Source organism: Vanellus vanellus, assembly GCF_965231255.1.
Source record: "Vanellus vanellus genome assembly, chromosome: 4".
Classification (NCBI taxonomy): Eukaryota; Metazoa; Chordata; class Aves; order Charadriiformes; family Charadriidae; genus Vanellus; species Vanellus vanellus.
The window spans coordinates 63094631-63119518 of NC_138909.1; the positions used below are offsets into that span (position 1 = coordinate 63094631).

Sequence of the window (24888 nt, forward strand, 5' to 3'; positions counted from 1 at the left end):
AATACTCACAGTTCAGACAAGACCAAGAAAAGAGGATTATAATCCTCGCTTTGTAGCAGGGGATTTGATGCACAGAGACTAATCAACTTCTCCAGGCCAGAGACCCCCCGTGGACACGGTGGAGGGCAGGGCTCCAACCAGCAACACCAATCTCCCCTTCCAAGCAGGGCACAACACTTCCTGGATGCCAAGAGTGCACACAGTCCCTGTCCTAAAGCATTAGCTGCCAAACTTCCAGTTGACAGAAGAGGACTGAGAAATGGTAGTCAAGAGTGTTGGGGTCACAGCAACATAACTAAGGAGGGCTCATTTTGTGTGCCCATGAAACTTGGTGATTTTGCCAATTTTTGTACAAAAAAAGTTCCCATCATACTTGCTCACTTATTACTGGCATTGCAGAATGGGGCTGTCCAGAGGAAGTTAACACAGAGACAGTAGTGAATGGCCACAACAGAACAAGGCTGGTGTGTCAGATATACCTCCGTACCAGGAAGCCACGGGATACCTGTATGATATAGCGGATGTTAGGGAGAACAGCAGCACACTACAGCAAAAAAGACAAGTTTGGACCAGTGGGAAGGAACGCAATCGTGCTTGATTTCAAAAGTGAGCATGGAGCCCGTCTAGCTTAACACTAAAAGTTGGGCCAACCCCTCAAAACACAGAAGGAAGAGGCTGTAACAGCAACTCAGCAAGCATCTTGGAAAAACAAAGGGTAAAACCAGAAAACATCCAAAGCCAGTTGGGTAAGTCATCACTTGTACACACAGTCACACAGACAGGTTTGCCCCAAGGAAAGATAAGCAGAGAAAGTGAACCAAGGGTTCAGCAGAGCTTCGTCTCAAAGATTCCCAAATTGCTATAAGCCAAGTAGGAAAATATTTCACTTCAGAATTTGGATGGTATTTAGAAACGAAAATGTTCACAAAAGAAACCCCTGTTCATCCCCTTCAGCCAGCGATGACAGCAGCTTTACTGCACGCAGGGCTCAAGGAGCAGAGCCCAGGGGAGGGCAGTGTATGGGCTGTCTGCAATGTCCGACCCCCTTCCGGACAGAAAAAGAGAGAAAAAAAGCTGTTGTGTTACTAACCCCCTTTTTAGCGTATACTTTTTCCATTGTTTTCTTTGCCAGCGAAGAGACTACACTTCCTGGCTATAGTAATAACTCAGGATCAGGGATCTGCTGTTAGGGGCCTTCTGAACTGAAGCGACAGCCTGAGATGCGGCACTTTCGTATGTAAGACTGTGTCATCCACCACAGCCTGCAAAGGTCGTTACGAAGTCCATAGGAAGTCAGACAGCAGTGACGGAGGAAGAAAGCGTGTTTGGCACAGGATCAGGGATAAAATACTTTCTCAAAGGCATCTGTGGGATATCAGGCAGAGTGAATTGGAATTAGGATGAGGAATCGTGCCATTAACGCCCGCAACAGATTAAGTCCTCATGGTTTTCCTTGTGTATAAGGTGGGAGAAGACAGGGTAGATATTGTGTGTTTATTGAAGCAAGAAGGATAGAGATAAGATATAATCTAACCAAATCATAGAATGCAATTTGGGAAGATATTCAAGAGTTGCAGAGCCTGAATTAGTGGGTTTGTCTAATACCTACAGGTACAATTATGCCATGATGCAAAACAATTATTGGATTCCAGAGAGGGAGAACACCAGGGGAAGTGGCTCTGATTAGTCAAGTAGCATTCAGAACCAGAAAGGAAACCTCCACATATCCAAAAGCACAGGGATTCAGGAAGTAGGAAGTAGACATCTCCAGGAATTTTGGACTGTACAAGTTTGGTACTGGGAGATGCACTTTATTTGCAGAGAAACAATTCAGACGGATTCAAACATTTAAGTAGCAGTCAGCAATATTTTGTAGGTTTTCATTCCAAGTCTCCTTGGAATTTTGACATTTTGACTCCTTTGCTACTGAAGACAAGCATGTTAGTACACCACACTGTTGTCCTGCCACCTTCCTCACACACACAGTTATTTTGCTAAGGCCTTTCCCATGGGAAAGGTCTGGCTTACCAGTTAGCAGTTTCAAAGTTAAAAAAGATGTCATATTAGAACTGAACAGAGCATTTGTAATGAAAATTGAAGCCTTGCAAAATTTGACTGATTTCTCATCTTAAAGCCTCTCAAGAGAACCTCAGCTAACCGTGCATGGTTCCTCTGTGAAATGCAGAAGTTTGCAATGAAATCTGCGCTTCTTTTTTGACGTCAGGCACACTCAGCTCTTCGATTTGACTCTCTAGGGGCAACAGTGATGAGGACTAATGTGGACTATCTCCAAACCTCAGGAACTTTGATTTTCACAAAGATTTGAACTCTTCTTAAAATTGGGAATATACCAGTATGGTTAAGGAAGGATTCTAAAGAAATAACAGCACATGATGAGTCTTGATCGGAAATGACTAGAGAATATAATGCAGTCTGGACAATACATTTGAGGGATGTCTTTATAAGAGCTTTTTAAAAGACTGATTTTGGGGAGGAATTGGGAAAACCTAGCCACTCTGTTAAAAGGGATAGAAGGGCAATGAGTTCTACTGTAGGATCTCTTCTTTTGCTGACTCAGTGAAGACACATTTGTCATTCAAAGACAAATTAGCAAAGGGCATGGATCGTGCTACATAGATGCTCAGTCTCAGTTATCAGCCAGGTACAGGCAGCTTCCAGCGCATCTACCTCCAAGTGCATCTGAAAAAAAAAGCAATCTCTTTTGGTGGATGTGGACAGAACGTCTTTGTCAAAATTTCAGTTTGAGCAAATACTGCAAAGCGGTTTAGCGCAGGGAGGATTTGTCCCTGTAGAAATTGACACAAATTCCTTTAGGACAGGGGCAGCCACCTCAACCACACAGCTGGGATTGCCAGCAGATAGAATTAGGAAAACTGGAAGATAACACTGTGGCCTAATGTAAACTCTTAAATCTGCTGTAAACAGAGCGGTAACATTGGCACACAATAAAACTGGTATCTGTCATTGCACTCCCAGAAGCAGGTGTAGGGAAGGACAAGAGACATGAGTGGATTTTTGTTCATCCCTATGAATTCTGGTTGGGGAAAAAGCAAACTGATGGAAGCTGTGGCAAAGAGCTAACATTATAGTGACGGAGAGCAAGCTGGCATGATGGTGTAGGAGGAAACAATGGGAGATCAAGTGGAAGGGTCCAGTTTGAGGTTCCTGCTACACGTGTGGTGCAACCTGAAGTAACAGGCTTGACAAGGCACCATTCCTGGATGTTTCAAGCTGGACTGACAGAAACGCTCAGAATCCACAAAAGCCATCTCCTAAAAAGTTTCTTACGTGCCTGCTGGGCCAAGACACATCTATACACAAAAACACGGATTAGGAAATAGAAACTATTGTAGGTTGAAGTTTAGGGATAGGTCTTTTTCCTCCTTTAGCTTTGGGTCTAAATATTGAAGTTTCACAAGTCTAATCTTGTGAGAGATCCAGAAAGAGAGCAATCACCTCTGCGCAGAACAGTGCTGCCCCTAAAAAGACCTCTTTGGTCCAGACGGGGTCCACAGAGAGGCAGTTCAAGTGCATCTGGACTGTGTTCACAGAGCTGCAAGTGCTGGGAGTGGGGTGTAAGGTGGTGCTGATGGTTCATCGGAGAATTAGCCCTCTGTGGCCTATTAGCTCTGACCATACTGGACTTGAACTGATTCCATGTGAAGACCCTGACGTGATTCCTGCTCCCTGGTACTCTGGAGACGCTCCCTGGGCAGTAGCAGCAGAGCACAGATTCTAGGACACCATTTGGGTCTGTACAGGACACAGCCAAATAATCCTTCCCAATCCAGTTCTGAAACCACAATAAAGATATGCCAGCTAACTCTGCAGGAACCTGCTTGGTACACTATGGTTGCCTCTAGCCAGAGCTCATAGGCCCACAGGATCCCAACTGACTCTTCCAGATTTACTCCAGTGTCCCTCCATGACTTTCCCTGTGTTACTGCAGGGGAGATTTGCTCTCTCTCACAACAGAGCCTAGGAGAAACATCAATATTGAGGGAACACTAATAAATCCACCTACAGCACCCGTCAGCATTATGCAGAGGCATACTTATGGTCTTCAAAAGCTAGTCCTGATCTGGCTGTAAGAGCATTGTATCAGAGCTAACAAGCCCTGTCTGACCCGTTAAAAAGGGAGCAGAGCATCTTCTAAATGACAGTATTTCTTAGCTTCCTAGTCTTTTGGGGTTTTTTGTTTGTTTGGTTTTTAAATTGTTTTAATTTAATTCTTCTTGGGTCTGGAGATGCACAAGTCTCCATGTTGGGATGTGGTACTTAAGGCAGCTTCTCCCCAGGTTTGGTAGTCCCAAATCATGTTGACACAACTACAACTTCAAACTAGCATCTCCTAGTTGTGTTCTAGGTGAGAATTTTATTCCCTGCGCTGGGCAAGCTCAGCAGGATGTAACCGCCTCCCGCTGGCTGGGAGGAAGAGGAGCTTGGTTAGACAGCAGTGCTCCTGGACCTCTAAAGGAAGAATAACTTGAGTTTATGTTCACTCACAAGCCCCAAGGACCAGCTCTTTTCTTCTTCCACTACCTTTGCTCCTTCCAAGGACTTCAAAGTGCACACCATAAAACAGGGAGGGGCTGGTCACTAGTATATACAAAGAGACTATCCCCCTACTACAGGGTTTTCAGGCATCACCACGAGACAAGTAAATAAAGACTGTTTCTAGTAACTGGGGGAAAAGAAAAAAGGAGAGAAAAAAAAAAAAAAAAAAAAAGAGTGTGGCCTGGCATCACAGCCAAGGAATCTGGTACTAAAAGGCCACATGGAAGTACTACAATTAACCTTAATTCATGGGATAAGACTTTCAGGAGGGGTAGGCATCCAGTGACAATGTTTAAAAAGCAAACGCACAAAGAAGTAATGTGCCGCTAGAACTGTAACAAAAAGATTGCATAGGAAGTTATGCCTTATGGATGATTTAGCAGTATCATAGGTAGCACAGGCTCCAGCAAAAAGAGTGAAATCATCCCTATCTTCCCATTTGTCGGCAGAATTTTAACAAGGGGCTCCTGGGAGCTCTTGGGGGCTCCTCCATGGCTCAACAGACAAATTAACTCATCAAAAGGATGGTAGGGATGATTAACTAACAAGAGCCCCCTCCAGCCCATCACTGGCACATGGTTATTTCACCCAGATGGTGTTCACCTACCTGAAACTGGTAATGACAGTCTCAGATCGGATTTACAGAAAAACAGATAATAAGGTGCTGCAAGACTGACATGATAGGAGTTATTGGTCTGTGATGCTCTAGACTGTGCCAGAGGCAGCAGAGCTGTTTTGTAATGTTAGCCTCTGTTTTGTAACGTTATCCTCTCCACCCGAGAGATTTCCTGCTGCAAATGGGAGACTTGGTCTCCAGAGAGGCATTTGACCTGACCCTTCCTATACGAGAGTGGGATCAACAGCAAAGAAAATGACAAGAGGTGGCAAGACTCCCATCACATAGGAGCAGAAGCAGTTTGACACCCTTTCACTGGAAACGGACGAACGTCTCTGTAGTGTTAAGGACTCTGCAATATTTTCTTCTGCCTTAGGAAAAAAAAAAACCCCACACAAGTTTTTCTGGCTTTTCTCCAGATGCAATTGAGGTGGCAATTGGTAATGTTTTGCCTGATATCTTCACACTCGTGTGAAGAGTGCTTGTTGGGCTTTTAAGGACAGTCAATACAGCCAAGAGAATCCACTCTGTTCCTGGTGGAGGGAAAAAAGTAAAGCAAACACAAAACCAGAAAAAGAATTCAAAAATGCATACGTTTCCATCAGATAGGTAGAAATAAAAGCCTATTGCTCCTTTTGTGCATGCCCAGAGGGTCAAATGCTTTACAGGGCATGTCCAACCAGAAGTCCATAAGCATGCACTTAAGGTTTTTATTTATTAAAAAACTTACATATGCATCTTTTTTTACCTGACAACTTTAAGGTTTCACTAGTCTTACAACAAGCCTGTGAAAACGGAGAAGCTAAGGACCTATGGAAGCTAAGACTAGCCCAAGAGGTAGGTTTCCATATACAAAAATTTGACATGAAAACCAAGGCCAGACTGACAACGCTCTTGACTGACATCCACCTTTCTCTGAAAACTAGGATTTGGCCAAGATGGGCTTCTTGCTATATACAGACATACCTCCTGTAGATTCCACAATTGTTTAAGACTATAGTGTAAGGTTTTCCAAACGGGATCAAGAACTCATTACCAGTCCTAATAAAGTATCATTTTAAGGGAGCAGAAGCAGCAGCAGAGGAACACAGAAATAATTTCTCAGCTTCCTGCTCTAGGTGGCCCTGCCTGAGCAGGTAGGGTTGGACCAAATGACCTCCCGAGGTTCCTTCCCACTTCAACCATTCTGCGATTCGGCGAAGCCCTCCCCTGCTGCAAGTTTGTTACTCATCCTTTACCAGCCACACTGTCACCTGCACTACCTGGCTGCCCGCACCTCATGAACAAGCCCTCCTGAAGTGGAGATGATAGACCCAAGGTCCTCTTCACCCAGTCTCAACCCACAGGGCCTGGCAGAGTAGAGCACATTATAACTAGATGCAGCTAGTCAACCGATGCATGTTTAAAAAAACCCCAAATCCTGAATACCAGAAGACTTTTAAAACTCTCATCATACCTTCCTTTCACTTAGGGTCACTGACTGCTCTGTGGAAACGTGCAAGCCCACAGTGTTCTCACCGAAGTCAAAATCCCAGTGAGAAGTCTCACTTCCATAACGTTTATTACCCGTGCTCTCCAATGCGTTCCTGAATCATTATGTCACTGCTTAAACAGCAACTTGGGAGAGTAACAATTGTTTTTTTCACAAAGGTTTAGGAGTACTTTCAGAAACAATTTTGAGTTCCCTTCGGGAGAAACTACCATTCCAGGAGAAAACTCCCCTTGTTTCTTCTAGCACCTCCCGGGGAAGCAGAACATTCCTCTGACCAAACCAATCCTCTGTATAACTGTTATCACCACCTCCTTGCAAGTGATCTCCTGGGTGAGAAAAAAGTTTTCCACTGATTTCTCTATTTTCAGGCAAGCATATCTCCTGTAGGAGAGATTTGCGGTCCATCAGACCACTTGATGGACTGCCCCTCCAAATCCCTATAAAGATTTAATATCGCTGAACCCTCAAGGAGCAGATGTGGCAGCAGACAGAAGTGTAGGAAGTTCTCTCTGCCTGTTTGACACCTCTGACCCTGTAACGTGCTTGGAAGGGATGATCCTCCTGAACTTCATGTGATGAGCTAGAGAGCAGTGAGCAGTTTAGGCAACTCAAAGCTGCCATAAATCAACAAGTCAACAACACTTGCCCAAGGCTGCCACCATGGCTTCTCACAGAAAATACTCCGTTCTTCTGATTATCATCTTAGTGATTAGAAATACCCATTATGGAGCAGCACCCTGGTGTGTTACTCACAGTAAAGCACAGATGTGTGTGAGGAAATGGAAGTATTATTCCAGTGCATCACACAGCTCGGGCTTCATAACACCACCAAAATCTCAATAGGTTTCGGTTTTGTGCTTTCATAAACGAAACCCAGTGATTACTGCATGTGGTAAAAAGCAAACCCCAATCATGGCCCTTCAGACTCATCACCGCCACAAAGTGCTAATTAATTTCTCAATCATTCCGAAGCAAGGCTGTTGCTCTGTTGCGTCAGAACGGAAAACTCAGCCAAAGCCACCAACTACGTGTTGCAAAGGGGCTGATTCCCACCGAGACCTGAAACCAGCCTGCACGGCTGAGCGTGCGTGCGCAGTCAGATGCTGCAGTCTGTCACTTGCAAACAGAGGCATTAGGATCCCATACGCACCTGCACAAAGCTATCAAAATAAAACCCAGACACTGGAGAAAAAAAGGCCCCAAAAGTTGGCAGGGGCCACTCCTCCAGAAAGGCTGAAAATTTCTGGTGCACCTGAGAATTAACCAAGAGCTACAAATGGGTAAGTTCTCATGGACACACGTACACACACACTCTTCCTTGTATTTTTTTCTGCTTATGGGGAAAAAAATAGTTCAACATGATTCGATACCAAAACTTTCTCCCTGCAACAAATTTGCTCCGTGCAATTTCCTCCTCCTGACCTACACATGCACAATAGGTTAGCAGCACCAAGAAAAAAAATTTCCTAAATTAAGCCTCGCTCTGATTTTATCCTTCCGTAATGGCATGGGCCGGAGTTAATGTTAAGTGGGATGGGGCAGCAGGGAAAGAGCATGCCAGGGTTAAGATGGAGCATTTAGTAGCAATTAGCAATGATGCACAGTGCAAAAATAGCAACAATAAAAAAAAAAAGAAGAGGTTACACTAGAAATAAAACCATTAAGGGAAATAAATTTAACAGTTTAGCCAATTAGCATTTGTCTAAGAAAGGCAAACTTTCTGTCACTGTTGTTAGGCAAATGGGGAAGGAAAAACCAGAAAAATCTTATCAGAAATATTTACTTCCCACTAGCAATGACTTTGGGAGCATTTTTCTAACAAAAGCCAGAGCCGCTGTCCCACTTTTTTGCAACCCTTTCTCCAGTTCTAGGGAGAAAATATTTAGTTCAACATTATCGTAAGCTAGAATATGGCTCTATTTATGTGACAAGTTGACAACATACAATTTCATGCTTGTTGAACTGATCTGTGTTATATATTCACTGCGAATATTATGAAGCCTCACTATTATAAATATGAAACAGTATACACTTATTCAAAATAACTCCAGCAGTAGCAATTTATAGCTCGGTTGTTTGTGTGCTTATGAAGTCCAAATGCCACCTTAAGAAGCTGCATCTCACTAAAACAGATGTGGAGTGTGACTGTGACCAAAGTGGATTTAAGATGACCTCTGTGAAAGGAGGCTATTACATTTTTGTCTGTACGGCAGCTGACACCAGTTTGTATTTAGATACGCAGCCAGTGGGAACACAGTGTAACACGGTGTCCTCAAGGGCTGGTTTTAACACGGGCCAAGACATTCGTCTAATGACCTAATTAGCTTACTACTGTTCTGGTGAGTGTTAGTCTTCCCTCCTGCAAAAAGGACAGGTGCTTAGCTGAGCAGAGACAGGGTGAGTATCTCGAGCCGCGGCTGCTCCAGGTGAAATATCTCCTTAATGGGACTGCGGAGGGGATCAGTTGCATTTTCTTGATCGCGCGCCTGGGGAATGGTCTTGGTGGCCTCATACATCAAACAATAAGCTCTCAAAGCAATTGTATTTTGCTCATTTGGGACTTCTTTCCTGCCTGAAGGTTTCAACCAACGTGCAGCCTTCTCGCATTAAAAGAGACGCGTTTAGACAGTTTGTAGTTTGTCCAGGCAGGAAAGGAAAGGGAGCAGCAGCACACCTTGCTAACACTAGATACAGAGCATTTGCATAAACTCTTCCCAATTACATAGCAGCTGGTTTGAGTAAAATAAATTCCACTTACTGCTTGAGCCTTTTTAAATGTCAGCATAGCTAGTCGTAGATTATAGTTTACATACATCATCCCCATAGAGGTAATGTTATTGTGCTGGACTCCTATTTAGTAGATGCAGATACCTGAGTCAGGCCAGAGACACTGGAAAAGGTAATGCATTCGAACGCGCAAGAAACGTGACATTGCTCCATTAGGAATATAAGAAGCCTGGCACTTTCACCCAGCCTCTGCTATTTTCTTCCCCTGGAATTGAGGGTCTTTCTCCTAGTCTCACAAGCGGGTTTTATGATACATTGTTACCTTTTATTGTTCTTATAAAGTTCCCTATCCCAAATCTGCATCTTTCGCCTTTTATGTTTATTGTTGTATTAAACCTACAATGTTGTCTGTTTCCCTACTAAATCTATCCCGTAACCACATACTGTACATTCATTTCTCTAGGACCTCAGTAGCTCTTATCTGTTTGCTTTTATGATCTCTTATGAACTGCTAGGAATAGCAATTTGCGGCGCTGTTTGTAAAGTCATCTCAGCCTGAACTCAGCCCTCCCTTTTTTTGCCATACAGCGATACTCTCTGCAGTGAAATCCCATTTGCCATAGAAGCATTTCATTACAGGATGCATTTTAGAGGGACGTAAGTTCCCAAGTACTCTATGTGTGCTTATCATGTAAAACATTCAATGTGTATGAACCTGAACTTCAAAAAACCTACTTATTAGAGCAGGCAACTACATGCTTGAAACGAGATGGTCCTGTGCTACTTTCAGGTTCACCGATACGCTGCCCGCTCTGTTACTGCCCAGAGCTATTTAGTTTGTGCTTTCCGAGGCCTCAGACATGCCGCTACGCCATTCACACAATCTCAGTTCTTTCAAGCACTTTGATAAGCTTTATTCTGCCATTATACCATCTAGAACATTAAACACAATGTTTAAGTTCTATGTTAAATCACAATCAGTTCCTATTAACTGTTCCAAGCTCCTCATTTTTATCAACAGTTACTTTATTAAATCCTTAATAATATAGATGGAATAGTTAGTTAATTTGTGTGTTGAGCCATGGATGTTAATTTGTAAACATAATAACATACTGCAATCATTTGCATAATAGCATTTTAATCTTTTTAGTAAAAGCTGTAATTCCCTACAAAGTACGCTGCAGTAGAAACTAAGTGACTATTGGTAATAATAAAAAAGGCCTTAAAATTCTGATCCTATTATAGCGTTGGAACATACCCAAACTGCTACCATAATCTCTGAAATGTTACTGTTCTCTGATTTAGGTGTCTGTGTCAAGAATAAAAATGAAGTATAACTGGTAGCAGTAGACTATTTCCTAAATGTAATTTAGTATTCACTAAGCACCAGCACTTTGCAAATAGCTCTGAGGCTTTCCTTCAAAGTTCAGAGCTCTAGTTATGCATATCGTGTGAGGTACACCATGCAGCTCACCTCCAGCCTCTGTTGTGCTGAATAGATGGCTATGATAAATCATGCTGATTTGGCACCGAAGGGCATCAGCCATCAAGGATTTGACTACTATGTCTTTTTTTTCCCCGAGATTATATCTCCTTGAACTGCCTGCCCTGGGCTACTAGTTTTGGAGAAAATTAAAAAGTGGAAAAAATGCTAGGGGAGGCCAGTACAGAAAGTCTATATAGGCTCAGCTCTCTGGAAACCCATTAACACCAGTCACAAGACTGGCAAAGAAAACATTGGTGGTTGTTTAAAAGCCAGGCCAAGTCATTTTACGCAAGATCTGGTAATTCATTAATCAATCTGGCTGCAAACCTTGAATGAATAACCTGAAATAGTGAAAGAGACTGGCAGCACCACAAAACATGAGGGAGTTTATAATCTGAACCAATGCAAATTACCCTGGTGATGTTTAAGGCTCCTCTCTACCCTCATCATCTTCCTGATGCAATCCCTTCCAAACAAATAAGAAATCATTTATCTCCATGAATTTCCCTGCTGCCAGGGGCAAGATGGCATGCATGTCATTGTGCATCTCTTTCTCTCCCCACGTGCTCATTGCTTGTAATACAGCATTTTTTTTTGGCAGCCTACAATAAAACACAGTAGCCTATTTAGGCTTTCCAAATACACGGCACATAGCGTGGTCTTGAAAAGTAACCTGGGCTACACCTATGCAAAACAATTAAAAATAAAGCCATCAAATACGTTGAGCATCTCTCTAGAATACAGAATTATGTAAAAAAAAAAAAGAAATCCATGGAGGGCAAGCAATGTGGGATTTCTGAAGTCTTTTTAAAGGCTAAAAAAAGTGTTTTGCCAAGTATGAGCATACCACAATTCAAAATCTTTATGATTTTACACAAGTTCATTACACTAGACCAAGCTGGTCTAGTGGGAGGTGTCCCTGCCTATGGCAGGGGGGTTGGAACTCGATGATCTTCAAGGTCCTTTCCAACCTAAACCATTCTAGGATTCTATGATTCTACACTTTAACAGGTTATTGCCTATCTATAAACTGCATTTTCTCTTAATATCAGTTGAGTTATTTGTAAGCAATGCCAACAAAGAGATGTATCCACTGTAGATATCTTCTCTCTCCATAATGCTAGGCATGGGTCATAAATAATTTTCAATATGACTAACCTTACATGATAGGGTACGGTATATTTGAAGAAGCCTCAGGGAACAACAGGTTTTGGGAACAAAAAGCCTTCTTACTCATGCCACATCAAGTTGTAGGGTTGTTCACATTTTCACATAGCATTGGCTTTGAGAACAAACAACTAATCATTCTGATTTTCTAAAAGTAGCCAAATCAATTTTTTACAAATACATTTTTTTTAAGTCTAGTTCTTCACAAAAGCAAATAATGAAAGTGAATGATGCAGTGAACCATCTAAATAACTGGTCTTGGGTGACCTGTTAACTATTTACTTGCATGAACTTGTGTCAATAGACAGTGCCCTGAGGGGCAAAAACTCCTTCATTTTATCTTTCCAGTAGTCAGAACAACGGGCAAAGAAAACCAGGTGAAAAACAGAAGTGAGCAAGCTGTGAATAAAAAGAAGTCAACTAATTCATCATATGCGTATGTACACACTTTGATAAGAAGAGCCTCTGCGCTGAGGCAGACGGTACAGGCTTGATTCAGGACTAGTATTGGTTACATGGGCATGTGAGGAGAATAACGCACTATGAATTAGGTGCGTCTACAAGATACTGGTGTGTTTTAATATGAGGGTGAAGGCCAGTATCTCATCACACCTAAGCGGATGAGAGCAGGGATTTATACTCAACAGTTACATACTATCTAGACTAATTGGACCTTTATCTCACTTGGCTCCTGGTTGCTACCATAACTATTAATAATTTCTAGTCCGTAAGACTCCCAGTGCTACTGAATAGCACAAGACTCCCAGTGGGAGTGTCTGAGCTTGTGGGTGCTTGGCTCAAGAGAGCTTCCAGGAAGGTGATTTGTAGAAAACCTGAAAATTCACTTTCTGAAACGCGAGCCTTTCCCCCCCAAAAAAGCATCAGCTTGAGACACCAGGAACTTTGTAAAGGGCTTTTGAACACCAGCCCTCACCTAGACAATGCCACATGTACTGCATTAATACCTCAAAGGAGACTGAGCTTCATTCGAGGTTAGGTTCGGCAATTAACACTGTATAGCTTGCGCAATTAACACTGCTCTTGTACTTCCCAACATTTGTTTGCCATTCTAGTTCTTTCCCTTCCACCCCAAACAGACTGTATCTCTATTTTTGTATAACAAGGCCTCATCTGGAAGCTTAAGTTAGGTAAAACATACTCCCATGATGACATGAGAGAAAAAAAGAAAAAGTTATAAGTTATTTTCTTTAAAAAGAAAAACCAATGCAGATCAGTGGGAAACTGCACAGAACTTCCATTCTCTCAGCTAAAACAAATAGTTCCTCACAGAGCATGTGAGAGAGTCTCTGGAGGAAGAAGACATCTTCTATTCTTGAGCACCCCCAGTTGTCACATTACAGAGTGGCAGAGGCGAGAAATAGTGCAATGTATCCAGCTACACGATAGAGAATGGGGACAGGGTTAATCTATGGGAGGAGAAAATAACTGTTTCATTCCCACCTTCCTAGGCCAAGCAACCAAGAAATGTAGATATAATACACTATGAAGCTGAAAAATAGTCTAATCACCGCAGTATTGCAAAGCACTATAGGAGTACAATTTGTCCCTACAGGTAAGTATGGGCCAAATGCTGCTGTCAGAGACAGTGATGCGCCCTGTACTGAAGCCGGCGAGCACAAGGAAATCCAGGGGCTTGCAAAGAGGACGATAGAATTTGCCCGTTAGAAAGAAGCAGCATATTTCATTTCCAAACTATTATACATTCTGACCTATTAGCTGCTGCCTAGTTGTATTCCCCCAGTTGCATACTGCCTATTTCTTCACATTGGGGCTGCTCATCCTCGGACACACCTGAATGGGCCCATGAGAGGTTACATGCAACGACCTCGCGTTTGCAACATGGTTTGGTTTTCAAAACGGGAATTGTCTCATATAGGAAGTGACAATTCCTATACAAGGCACGTAGGGGAATCATCACTATCTACCCGAGACAATTACGTACTTGGCAGCTGTGGCCACCAATGCAGCAGACAGTTACGCACAGGGCAAGCAACAAGCCTGTGGTCAAGTTCCACTGGTTTAACTGGAACAATTTGTGTGCTTAGAGTTGGTAGACACTTAATTATATTACTTATCTGGAACTTACACTCTGAAAGTCTGCGTCTTCAACTGATTCTTCCAAAAGGACAATGCCTCTGCATTTGGCTTTCAATGAATGAGGAAAATACATCTCGGTTATAAGAAAAGCAAAATCGCTCTCTCTCACGCCAGCTGCAAATGCGTCCCCTGCCTCCCTGCTACAGACCATCCAAACCTACACACCAACACACCGTACCCTGCCCGAGGCGGTACAACTGCAATTCAAGAACAAGACGGGGTTTGGAAATTTTGTAAAACAAGGCGTGGAACATTATAAAAACTAATTAAGAAAGAGGGTCTAAGCACAGGGTTTTGCAGGGATAATTTCATTTTGATTTGAATAAAATTAATTCCAAGTTACTTGGGTGCAAATGACAGAAATTGAATAAAGAGGACCAGTTTCAGCTATCAGTTACACTGGTATAAATCCAGAGTAACTTCATCTGCATCAGGGAGATCATTGTGGGTTTTGAGCTGCATACAAAAGAGAAGGATTTCATTCAGGACATCTTAGGTAAGCATTTTACTATATTGTTTCAGTTAATCTTTTCCAGCCTTTAAACTCCACAGCGATAATTCGGTGCTTCCCCAAGCCAGTGGGCCAGCCGTACTTCCTGGAGCTACGGTACCTGCCATGTGAGAGGCAGCACCCGTAGCACGCTGTTGCACAAGGTCTTCCTGCCAGCTAATCAATTTATTGTCCAATTTCCCAGGCAGTGGACGATCTATGGCATCTCCTATCATCAAGGAAAGAAGTAGATCAAGGTTCAGGAGGGGCACGGCTGCCCCATAACCACGAGGCAGAGAATCATGAAGGCTTTACACAACAAAAGAAAGAAGGCTGAAGACAGAGATAAAGAGACTGTAACCTTCCTCTCGTACACCCTGATCCTTAAGGCAGAATTGTAAAGAAAACATTTAAATCTCTCCTGCCACCCTTCAACTTTTACTTTAAGACTGACTCCACCAGGAGATCTATGAAACATCCCAAACGACGTGCTGGTTCCTGAGCTACTGACAGCCCTCACATCCACCCTTTGTCTCCCCTATACATCAACTACGAGGACGTCTCAATTTGCGTGCAAGTGCCTTGCACAGTAGTGCTCTGAGTGGTAAAAACCTTTACTAGAACTGTCGCAGCTCCCCATCAGCTAGCTGCTGTGCTGCACTCTGCTGCTTGCCGGGGAACGCAAGTGGAAGACAACAAACATGTTTCGACTTTTGTTTTCCTTTGTAGCTGACAACTGTGCAAACTCCTCGCCGTGATGCCACAGGGCAGTGTGCCCTAAGCACTCTTTAGCCGTTTCCTTTCAAAAATCAAAAGTTCCATTTAATTCCTTTCAAGGCTTTTTGTCCCCCTCTCTCCAGATCGCAGGCCTGGTTTTGATCATGAGGATTAAGGGCGCCAGTCAGAACCTGTAACACACATCACCACGTTTGTCGTCTCTTAACGGGGGACAAATAGTAAAACTGTTGTCGACCAGGCTAAAAAAAAATGAGAAAAAAAGCAAGCAAGGACTTTGCAACGTGCACTTGCATTGCCTTGCCTTACCTCGAATATGTTGGCGGGTTCATTGCTGTACTGATTGGAGATGATCTCTGACTGGTCACTGTACCACTTGAGTCCCCCCAGAAAGCTGTCCGCATCCAGGTCGTTCACATCTAGTTCAGAGAGGTCAAGTTCTGGGAGATCTGGGCAAAGAGGCTGGTCTTCGCCAACCAGAGCAGCACACTGCAGGAAACAGCAACACAGAAATAGTGTCGTTAATTACCAGGAATCTATTAACTTTAATATCATGTGATAAGAATTAAGACTCGATTAAGCTATGGCACAGGGTCACTAGAATTGACTCTGTTTTCTGGAAAAAAAAGCCCACTATTAGATCATTGTTAGGTCTACATAGGCATGCAAAAGGGAGGGGGAAACAGGAGGGCAGGATAGGCTGCCTTCTCTATCACATCTCTGTCCAGGGGCAATGACTTTCCTTCTCCCCATACTCTTTGATAACAATCGTTGTTCAAAGCTTTATTAAATCCAACAGCAGAGGCCAAAGCACGGCCTTATTCTCCTGCTTCGGAGCGAACCAGCGCAGGTAGAAGTTACAGATGAATACCTCTGGGCAAGGTCTGTCACGCATTTCCTGATGCATTCAGGTTAAAGAGGCACAGCCTGTTACAGTCTTCAGCCCTGGAGGCAAGCTCAAGCTGGAGATAGTCACACTTTTACTTCTACAGATCCTCACCGTAGTCCTTGAGGTCAGTCACGATGGTGGCTACCATATGGGCATAAAAAAGTATGGGTCACTGGTGCTGTTGTGCTTATTCCCCGACGCACTCGATGACGCACAGACCACAGCCACCCAGTTACGTGTCAGGGTCCTGGCAACCAAAGTGCATTCTGAAACATCCCTACATTCACCTTTGGGTGACAGGCGCAGTTAGTTCACACAGCCTTTCACCTGCTTGGTGCGAACATGTATATTGTCCCAGTCAGCTTCCTAAGTGTCCCTAGACAGCGGCTGCAGTGAGGGAACCAAATGGGGTTTCCTCCTCTGGCAGCCTCTGATTCAGTAATCCTAACGCAGAGGGTCTGTGAAACATTTTGGTTGAGGTAGTAAAGAAAGTCTAGTCTGCATGGATCCTCTTCAGCAGTGCAAAAGGTTCTTGTCTCCATGACTTATGAAGAGAGTAGTGATAAATACAAATAAACCTGGAATAAAAGTCCCTTTATATGCGAGTATGAAGCTAGATAGGGTATTGACTGACCTACTAAGCAAGAAAAAATTAATAACACACATCCACTTCAGCATGGCAATTGAAATGTTAAGAGCATCCACCAAAAGCGTTTCCTAATGACGGAAAACACGTAGCAACAGCTTGGCAAATAGCGGAGTCCCATACGTCAATGCTGCTTGATGAAGCAATTCCTCCTGCGCTGTACCACATACCCTTGTAACTCCTCTCCAAACAGCTACGTTGATATGGGTATACTGTAAAACACACGTAAAGCTGCAAACGCACCAGGCGCTGAACGGTTAAAATGCATTTAAAGTCAGCTGAGTCTAAGGGCTTCCACCCTGAGTGTTTCTAGCGTTGTATTAGGGATGGCCAACAGCAGGTCCTCCTCGACTCCCGTCAGTTGACTGGGCGGTTTGAATGATTTCCCAACTTCTATTTGGACTGAAATCAACCCAGAAAGTGCCACTTTCTGAAGAGGGATGTCTGTAGGGCACAAACACAGTGTCCACAGACGTGAATTGCTCAATACCGGTTATGTCACTCTCGCAAGGACCGCCTTTTACAATAATGTAAGTGAGAGCTGCTGAAGGTGCATTTCATTGAGGTTTTCGTCCCTGGGAATCTCGGAGCGTCTGCAGTGCGCGGGCTGGATGCAGCAGCGCAGCCACAAGCAAAGATTTTGTCTGTTGGCACAAAGACGCGGTGCAGCTGGTGCGAGCTATAATTTACCAGACAACTTCTACATCTACCAGGACGTTACGAGATAATCACGGAATAGGCCAAGGGGCAAGGGAGCCGAGAGGCTGCAAAATGAGGCTCTGAAATAGCAGTTGCTTTTCTTCCTGTTATTTAAGAAGCTGCAGAACTTTAAGAAGTCAAAACCCCACTTAAGTAATTTTCACGGCACACAATTTTTTATCATTATTTTGGTCATAGGAGGAAAAAAAAAAAAAGAAAAAATTAGAGAGCTCCCTCTTCTTTAGCGCGAGAGACAACCTTCGGGCAGCAATCTTATAATGCAGAGATGACCTTTTTTGATGGTTGGACAAAATCTCTGATCTCATTAAAGGATAATCTAGTTTTTGACTGAAAAGGTAGATTCTCAGCGTCATTCTCAGGTTTGTGTTGTGGAGGTCAGTAGCTTATAACTGATGCCGTGGACTTCTAAAGTATCCTGCTGATCTGTTACTGCTTTCGTTTGTAAAAATAGCTTCACTCTGTGAACCACCTACTTAAACGTGTTTACTTTTGGTAATCTGCATTTTTAAGTTCTGACAGTGGGCTTTTGAAGCAACATAAACCACGGTACAAAAAAAAAAAAATCCTGCTCATGGCAGCTTTCATTTGCCTATAGTGACTGCAATGTCACCTAAAAAAATGTAATTGCTGAAATGAAGTATATATGCTCTTGCCAATGTTGACATGATAATAAAATCAATGTTTCTGAATATGACATTATGCTTCTAATCTGAGACACATTAGTAGCAAGTGTTCCTGTTATTAATTTATATTTGGCCTTTGGATGATGCCAGATTTAACACTCCAAGTCCTAAAACTGTCCTCATCTGACACGCTGATATTTACTGTTTGCCTATACATCTGTAACAGGTGCACCTGCATTGCTAGCATACATTTTACTGTCTTCCCACTGTTATTTGATATGATAGTTATTCCATAACTATAGCCTTAATTTTATGGTAACATTTAGGAGGATAAAGCAGTCACTAAACACAAAAGGCTAATTACTGTGCGTTATTTCACGCCAACAGACTTTTTTCTCTTAGTTCACGTGCAAACAATAAATTAGCTTAACTGCACTGACAATAATGAATCATTATAATTAAGTATAATTCTCCATTAACCTTTTGGATGTTTTTGTGCCTTTGAAAGTAAACTTAAAAAAAAAGGAAAGAAAGACGACTGGACTTGTGCCATATTAATTATATTAATGAAAATATAATCCGTGTTTTATTTTTAACAAGTTTTTCAAACAGCTAAGGGGATGAACTCAGGAAAGAAAGAGAGACTTGACAGAATGTGTGTCATGTGGATTCTCTCTATCAATCTTCGCAATCTTACTGTACATCACCTTCATTAAGCTGTGAAGCACTGGGGACGCTGATCAGCTACAGTGATGCAGGCCTTTATTAAGCAACACGCCGTCCTGTCATTACGTGAGTGAGAATATAATACATTTTAAGTTGACAGCAAACATTAATGATTCGAAAAATGAAAGCTGCCTCCAGTACCTGCCGCCTGCGATATTTTAGATTGGTAAAGGTGATCCCCCGAGCCAAAGCAGCACGCAGATGCCAGTATTGCTACAGGAAGTGCAATGCAGGAGCATATTGGTAAAATCCTACCCACAGTTAATCCATCCACCACACAATTAATATTAAGATCAAACCCTTTTTTTTTTCCTTTTTTTTTCTCTGCGCTATGAAAAAGTCATTGACATAAATTATCTATTCTGTTACTAGCTTGAAATTACTGCAAAGAACTCTAGTGATTAAAATAAATCTTCGGTATTTCCATATAAGCTGGTTCCTCAATCAGCTCCTAGCAGCATTAGGAATAATACATGATGGAAAAATGAAGCTACGGCAGCTGAGACCCATGCTACAAGCCAGACAACAACCCACAGGATACTCCAGCTACTCAGAAACAATTAGGACTTTGGAGCCAGAAAGTCATCCACTTACAGCCTTGACTCATAATAGCTACAGGACATATGAATTATCCATATCTATTCCACTTTACCAAGAAATCAAAACAAGATAAGAGCAATTACAATATGCAAACAGAAATCAGCAGATACAATGGTAAGCTGCAAATATTTAAAACACAACAAAAAGACTTGAGAATCCGCACACATACAGAACACGGTAACGTTTTCACTTGAGATGGGCAGCTCTCTACGGCATGAACATCTTATTTGAAAAGCATTGCCTGTAACCTGTTTTTCCCTCCCCCGTTGCCCGAGGGGAGCATTTTAAGCACTTATTCCAAGCTCGCAGCCAGAGGGTTATTTCCTTTGAGCAGGTCTGTATTTGGGATTCCTCTCCATGGGGTCCAAAGAAAGTTTGCCTTGCTTCGCAAGTTGCCCGAACTTTCAGGTAACGCTCCATTTTGCCGTATGCAAACATGCAGAAATCCTCAAACCTCACTTTATACTCCAGAGATTACCAGGGAGCTGCGTGCCTTTTTTTTTTTTTTTTTTTTTTTTTTCCTTTATGAATTGTAGCCAGCAGAAGCTGTGGATTTGATGTATTGCCGTCTATTTTTACACAAGCAGCAGCGGCGGCGGCAGCGGCAGCAGCAGCAGTTCACACAGTCCTGCATAAACTCTATTCTCATGGTTCATCCTGTTGTCTCTGCTGTACAGTGGGATTTAACCGTTTGCTGGACTACTCGGATTGACTGCGAACCCTGCTCTACGGGACATTAGCTACAGCGTCATTATTCCAATACCACAAGAAGCAGGGGAAACGACTCCTTCCAGAAATCTCTTTTAAAAGCATCTAAAGCCAAACAACAGGGTATTCATTCTTGTGTGCGTGTTTGAATTCTGCAGCTGATAAACAAGGAAGAAAAAAAACCTTCGACGGAGCACAGTGAAACAAGCGATTAAAATACGAAGCCCTTGGTTAATTTTAACTTCTTTTGGTTTTGTTTTTTTTTTTTTTTAAAAAGAAATGTTAATCTTATTCTAAATAAACATGGCATTTTTCCAACCAGGCCACTAAACGCCACTGGAAAGACTTCAGACACCGATTCATATCAATATCTTGGAGCATAAATATTGCATATGACAGGAAAGCGAGCCAGAGGCACATGAAAATAGTTTCCAACTGCAGGAGATACTGATGACAGGAGCTCAGCTTTGATTTGCTCAAGGCATCGCAGAGTAACCTTAAAATAGCAAACTTACTGGAGTTCAGATAAGATTCGGACTTGTTTGCAAAGTATGCCGCCTCGGCCGTCCTGCCGGTTCCCTGACCGGCCCGCCGTCCCCGCCGACCGCCTGCACCCCACGCGCCGCCCACGCCGCGCGCGCCCCCCTCACCTCCAGATCACTCCATACAGAGTCCTGGTTGCACATGTCCCACGCCATCCAGCTGCGGAGCGACGGCAGGAAAGCTGGCAAACTACGGTCCAGAGGCAGGCAGGCAGGCAGCAGACACTCATGCAGGCAACGAGACCCTCTCTGAGAGTGAACCGAAGGCACCTGTCTTACTACTGTTCCCCGTCACATGACAAAGCTATTAAAAAGTAGGCTGGGCTGTCACTCATCCAGCCTTCTGGTGCCGCTGCTCCAGCCCGTGACGTCACCCAGGGGCAGACCCAGCCTGAAGTGAAGTAAATCTTCGCAAAACCCGCTCAGACCTCGGCGGCCGCGGCACCACGCTGGGATTCAAAGCTGATTTCCACGCCACACCCCCGACACTCTGCTCCCGCCCGAGACTACCTCGCCTCTCTCCCCATCTTTTTCAATTTCTTGGCTGGCTCGCTTGCTTGCTTTCCTAACCCCCTCCCCTCCCGAGCAAACGACAGGCAGAGCTGTGCTTATTATCAAGAAAAAGTGAAGTAACCCCAAGCCGAGCTACAGTCTCGTGTGCTCTGCATAGCCCGAGCCTAACCTTCGCGGCGCCCGCACCGGCTCCCCGGCGCTGTTTCCTTTGGAGAAGCTATCCCAGAGTTCGGCAAAAGTTCCAACACCTTCCAACATGCTTTTTCTTTTTATTTTATTTTTTTTTCCGCTCGGGGATTTTGCACCTCACCCAGTATTTTGGTTAGGTTAGCGGTTTCTCGTTGATAATTGCAACTCGGGTTAGTTTTTCCGCACTAAATGCATCAGCAAAATCCTCCCCCTCCCCCCCCAGCATTTCCCAGGAATGGACTAAGCACCTATAAAAAACATGCACACAGTTATCTCACCTGCTACAAGGAGGGAGCCTGATCCTCCTGTTCCCAGCTAGATTACTGTATTTCTCGGCTGCTCTTTAATCACTCCTCTGCCTCAGTGTACTCCCGCTAGAAACCAGGGTTGTCACGAGCAACTGCCACGCTCCTGCCCGTACCCGCTCAGACCCCCCACCTGCTTCTCCCTACCAGCACCGCTGCCTCCGGCTGCACTTCTGGACAAACACGGCGCACCAACCCCTCTGACCCAGACCCAGCATTTTCTCATTGAAAATAAACAAAACCAAACAAACCAACAAAAAATCCCTCTTGTCATGTGAAAACACGGCCACGCTGTTCGCCGAAGCGTCTCCTCGTGGAAGCCTTTCCCAGGCAACGGGCGCTGCTGCAGGTGCAACTGGTTTGTGATGCCCCTCTGCACTGCATACACAACAAACTCCAGGTACCGAATTGAACCGCCAAACGTTGCCCACAACAGGGGAAAAAAAAAACCAAACCCAACCAAATAAAGGTCTTGCTTAACTATCCCCACCCGCCTGCTTATTGTCTTAAGTCGCAGGTTTTTTAATTAGCTGGGTGCAAAAAGTCTGGTGAAATGTAAGCGCTGGCTCCTTCGCGCTGGGCTACCAGTCAAAGTCACAAAACTATAATTGATCATCCTCCTTGTCATGAAATATTCATTTTCATTGTTATTTGCAAACTTGAGTATTCTAAAGGCTAAATGAATTCAATTATTATACAAGGCTATGGCAATTTTGCTGAGAGAAAAAAATAAATAAAAAGAAGTACAATTCTTGAAATAGCCTTTTTCCCGCAGACATTGGAAACTTCAGAAATGGTAGGAGGTCTCAGATATATTCTTAGCTTATTTGTGTTCCCTTGTAATTCATTATTGCCAGTCCTGATAAAATGTATTTTCCCAGCTTGTGCTTAAGTTGCAAATCACATCGCACTGTCATATTTTCACCAAGCACAGATGACAAAAATGGCATTGTTTTTACTTTACTTAATTAAAAAAAACCACAGCAAAATACCGAATGACTACAGAAAGCCTTTCCTACGAATGATTAAATTAACGGTATTGCTTTGCTCTCACAACGAAAAAAACCTCATTTCCTTCCCAATTATATGCTGATTTAATGATAAAACTGCAGTAAATTATTAAGATCTGGGGCAAAGGTGAGTACCTCTACCCCCCGAACAGTCAACTGTGAAATAATGCTGGGCACCTGCCTGCCTGGAGTGGAGTCGGTTCTTATTAATTATTATCTGTGGATCCATGGTTGGTGGAATATTCTCCTTCAATACCTACTTATAATTGTGTTCATTGACTGTGCCGAATCCATCATCTGGTTTTTTTGAAGTTTCATTCACACCTTTTATAGAAATGTATTTACACTGGAACATTTCATATTGCTGTTTTGGATATTTTGACCTGCTCATGTTGTTTCTATTTTCTACATTTTCACTTCACTGCTTTCTCTTCAAATTAGCGAGTTAACTGATAAATACAAACTGTGACCTTAGTGGTGCACTCACCATACAAGCTTTAGAGATTGGAGAACTTTCTCAGTGCACTGCAGACAGTGCGAGCCATAGGTAATAATAACAGAGGCCCCCAGAGCTTTTCTACGGCCCTGTCCACATTACGGCTTGAACTTTGCTGGCAGTTCCAGCATTACCTGGAAGGGATGCCAAGCACAGTTCCAGCTACAAAAGACCGCAAGGTTTCAACAAGGGTTCCCCGTTGCTTGGGAAGAATTTTATTTTTAAAAATCGGAAGTGTCTCACCCCAGCCATAGTATAAATTTACTCACTAGGATCTTTTTTTTTTTTTTTTTTTTTTTCTTTTCCACATTTTAATGTGGTTTTTTTGAGCGTAGTGCCTGTAAGAGGAGAAAAGCGAGGCAGGCAGTTGCAGTGGTAGTTTGGAAACTGGACAGCCTCAGCATATGTAAATGAAGGCTGTGAAACCCAGCCAGCACCTAAGCTGCTCTCCTCAAAGGAAACCTTGTCTTCTGAACATTCCCTAGTAGCTTTAGCAATGCTCTCCCCTCGTGTTTTGACAACATGAAAGAATTGCACAAACATCTTTCCCAGGGCAATATCTGAGCACAGCACACGTTATTTGGTACCATAACAAACACACGCAAAGAAAACCCTCTTTCAGCTGGTAAAGTCTGCGGGTCCGTTTGACCCAGTCTGCCCTGTTGAAGCGTCCATCTTCAGACCCCCTCCTCAATCACTGCGCTTCCCTTGTTTTCAGATTGCTCTGTACCTAGTCTCAGCAATTCCCAAATTTTACCTTTTCTTCTTCAAGGGCCAAAATTCAAGAAAGTTCTGACAAGTCTTCCAAAAGCATTTGGGCACAAATTCCCAAATCCTGATACATTTTTTAACAGGACTGGAAGGTACAGCTCCCTTCAACAACAGGGAACAAAATTCAAAGGCTGAAGCCTTCAAGCCCTCTGTCCTTGACTTTTTTCCTGAATTCAGCACTCATTTTATCTCTTCCTCCTCTTCTTTCACACACATTTTCTAACTGTGGTCATGTTTTTGTTCCCTGTAATTTTGATTTCCCAAAGAAGCTACTGAATCTGGAGACCCCATGATTTTGAAATCCAAAACTTAGTCCCTTCATCACGGCACTGAGGAGGAAAAAATTTCTTTCCTTGCCCCCAAGACTGTTTGGGCGTACTTGCTGATTTTCAGCAAAGTTTGCTACTTTTCCAGCGGAGTAGGACAACCAAACTTGTATATAAAAACAGCGCTGGGGCTTCAGCAAGCCAAAGTTTGCAAACCAATTCTCACACCAGTTCAACCCCTTCTGCTCGACCCTCCAAGAGTCAATAGCCTTCCAGCAGAAGATCAGCCAATGCTGTATATAAAAGAGCAAACTGCACTCCAAAGGTGTGTTAGCGTGAATAGTGTTCTATATAAAGTATATGTACCCTATTAATTTTTTATTAGAAATATTCCTTCTGTGCATCTTTACTCTTATTTTTTGCACAGTCCTTTATTTGTTTTCCAGTCCATTCTCTCTGTCCACTTCTATCCTAT

The 24888-nt window shown here is 43.2% G+C and overlaps 1 protein-coding gene across 1 annotated transcript in view; it reads right to left on the reverse strand.

The window, feature by feature from the left end:
* The window catches only part of PPARGC1A (PPARG coactivator 1 alpha), a 67394-nt gene extending 46265 nt beyond the window's left edge, over positions 1-21129 (reverse strand). Inside the window, exons 1-2 of the mRNA XM_082481995.1 lie at positions 20972-21129; positions 15719-15898 (exon numbers count right to left, since the gene is read on the reverse strand). Coding sequence (XP_082338121.1) covers positions 15719-15898; positions 20972-21019 — 228 coding nt within the window. The 5' untranslated portion in view covers positions 21020-21129. The remainder of the gene's footprint in view (positions 1-15718; positions 15899-20971) is intronic.
* Between the last annotated feature and the right edge of the window lie 3759 nt (positions 21130-24888).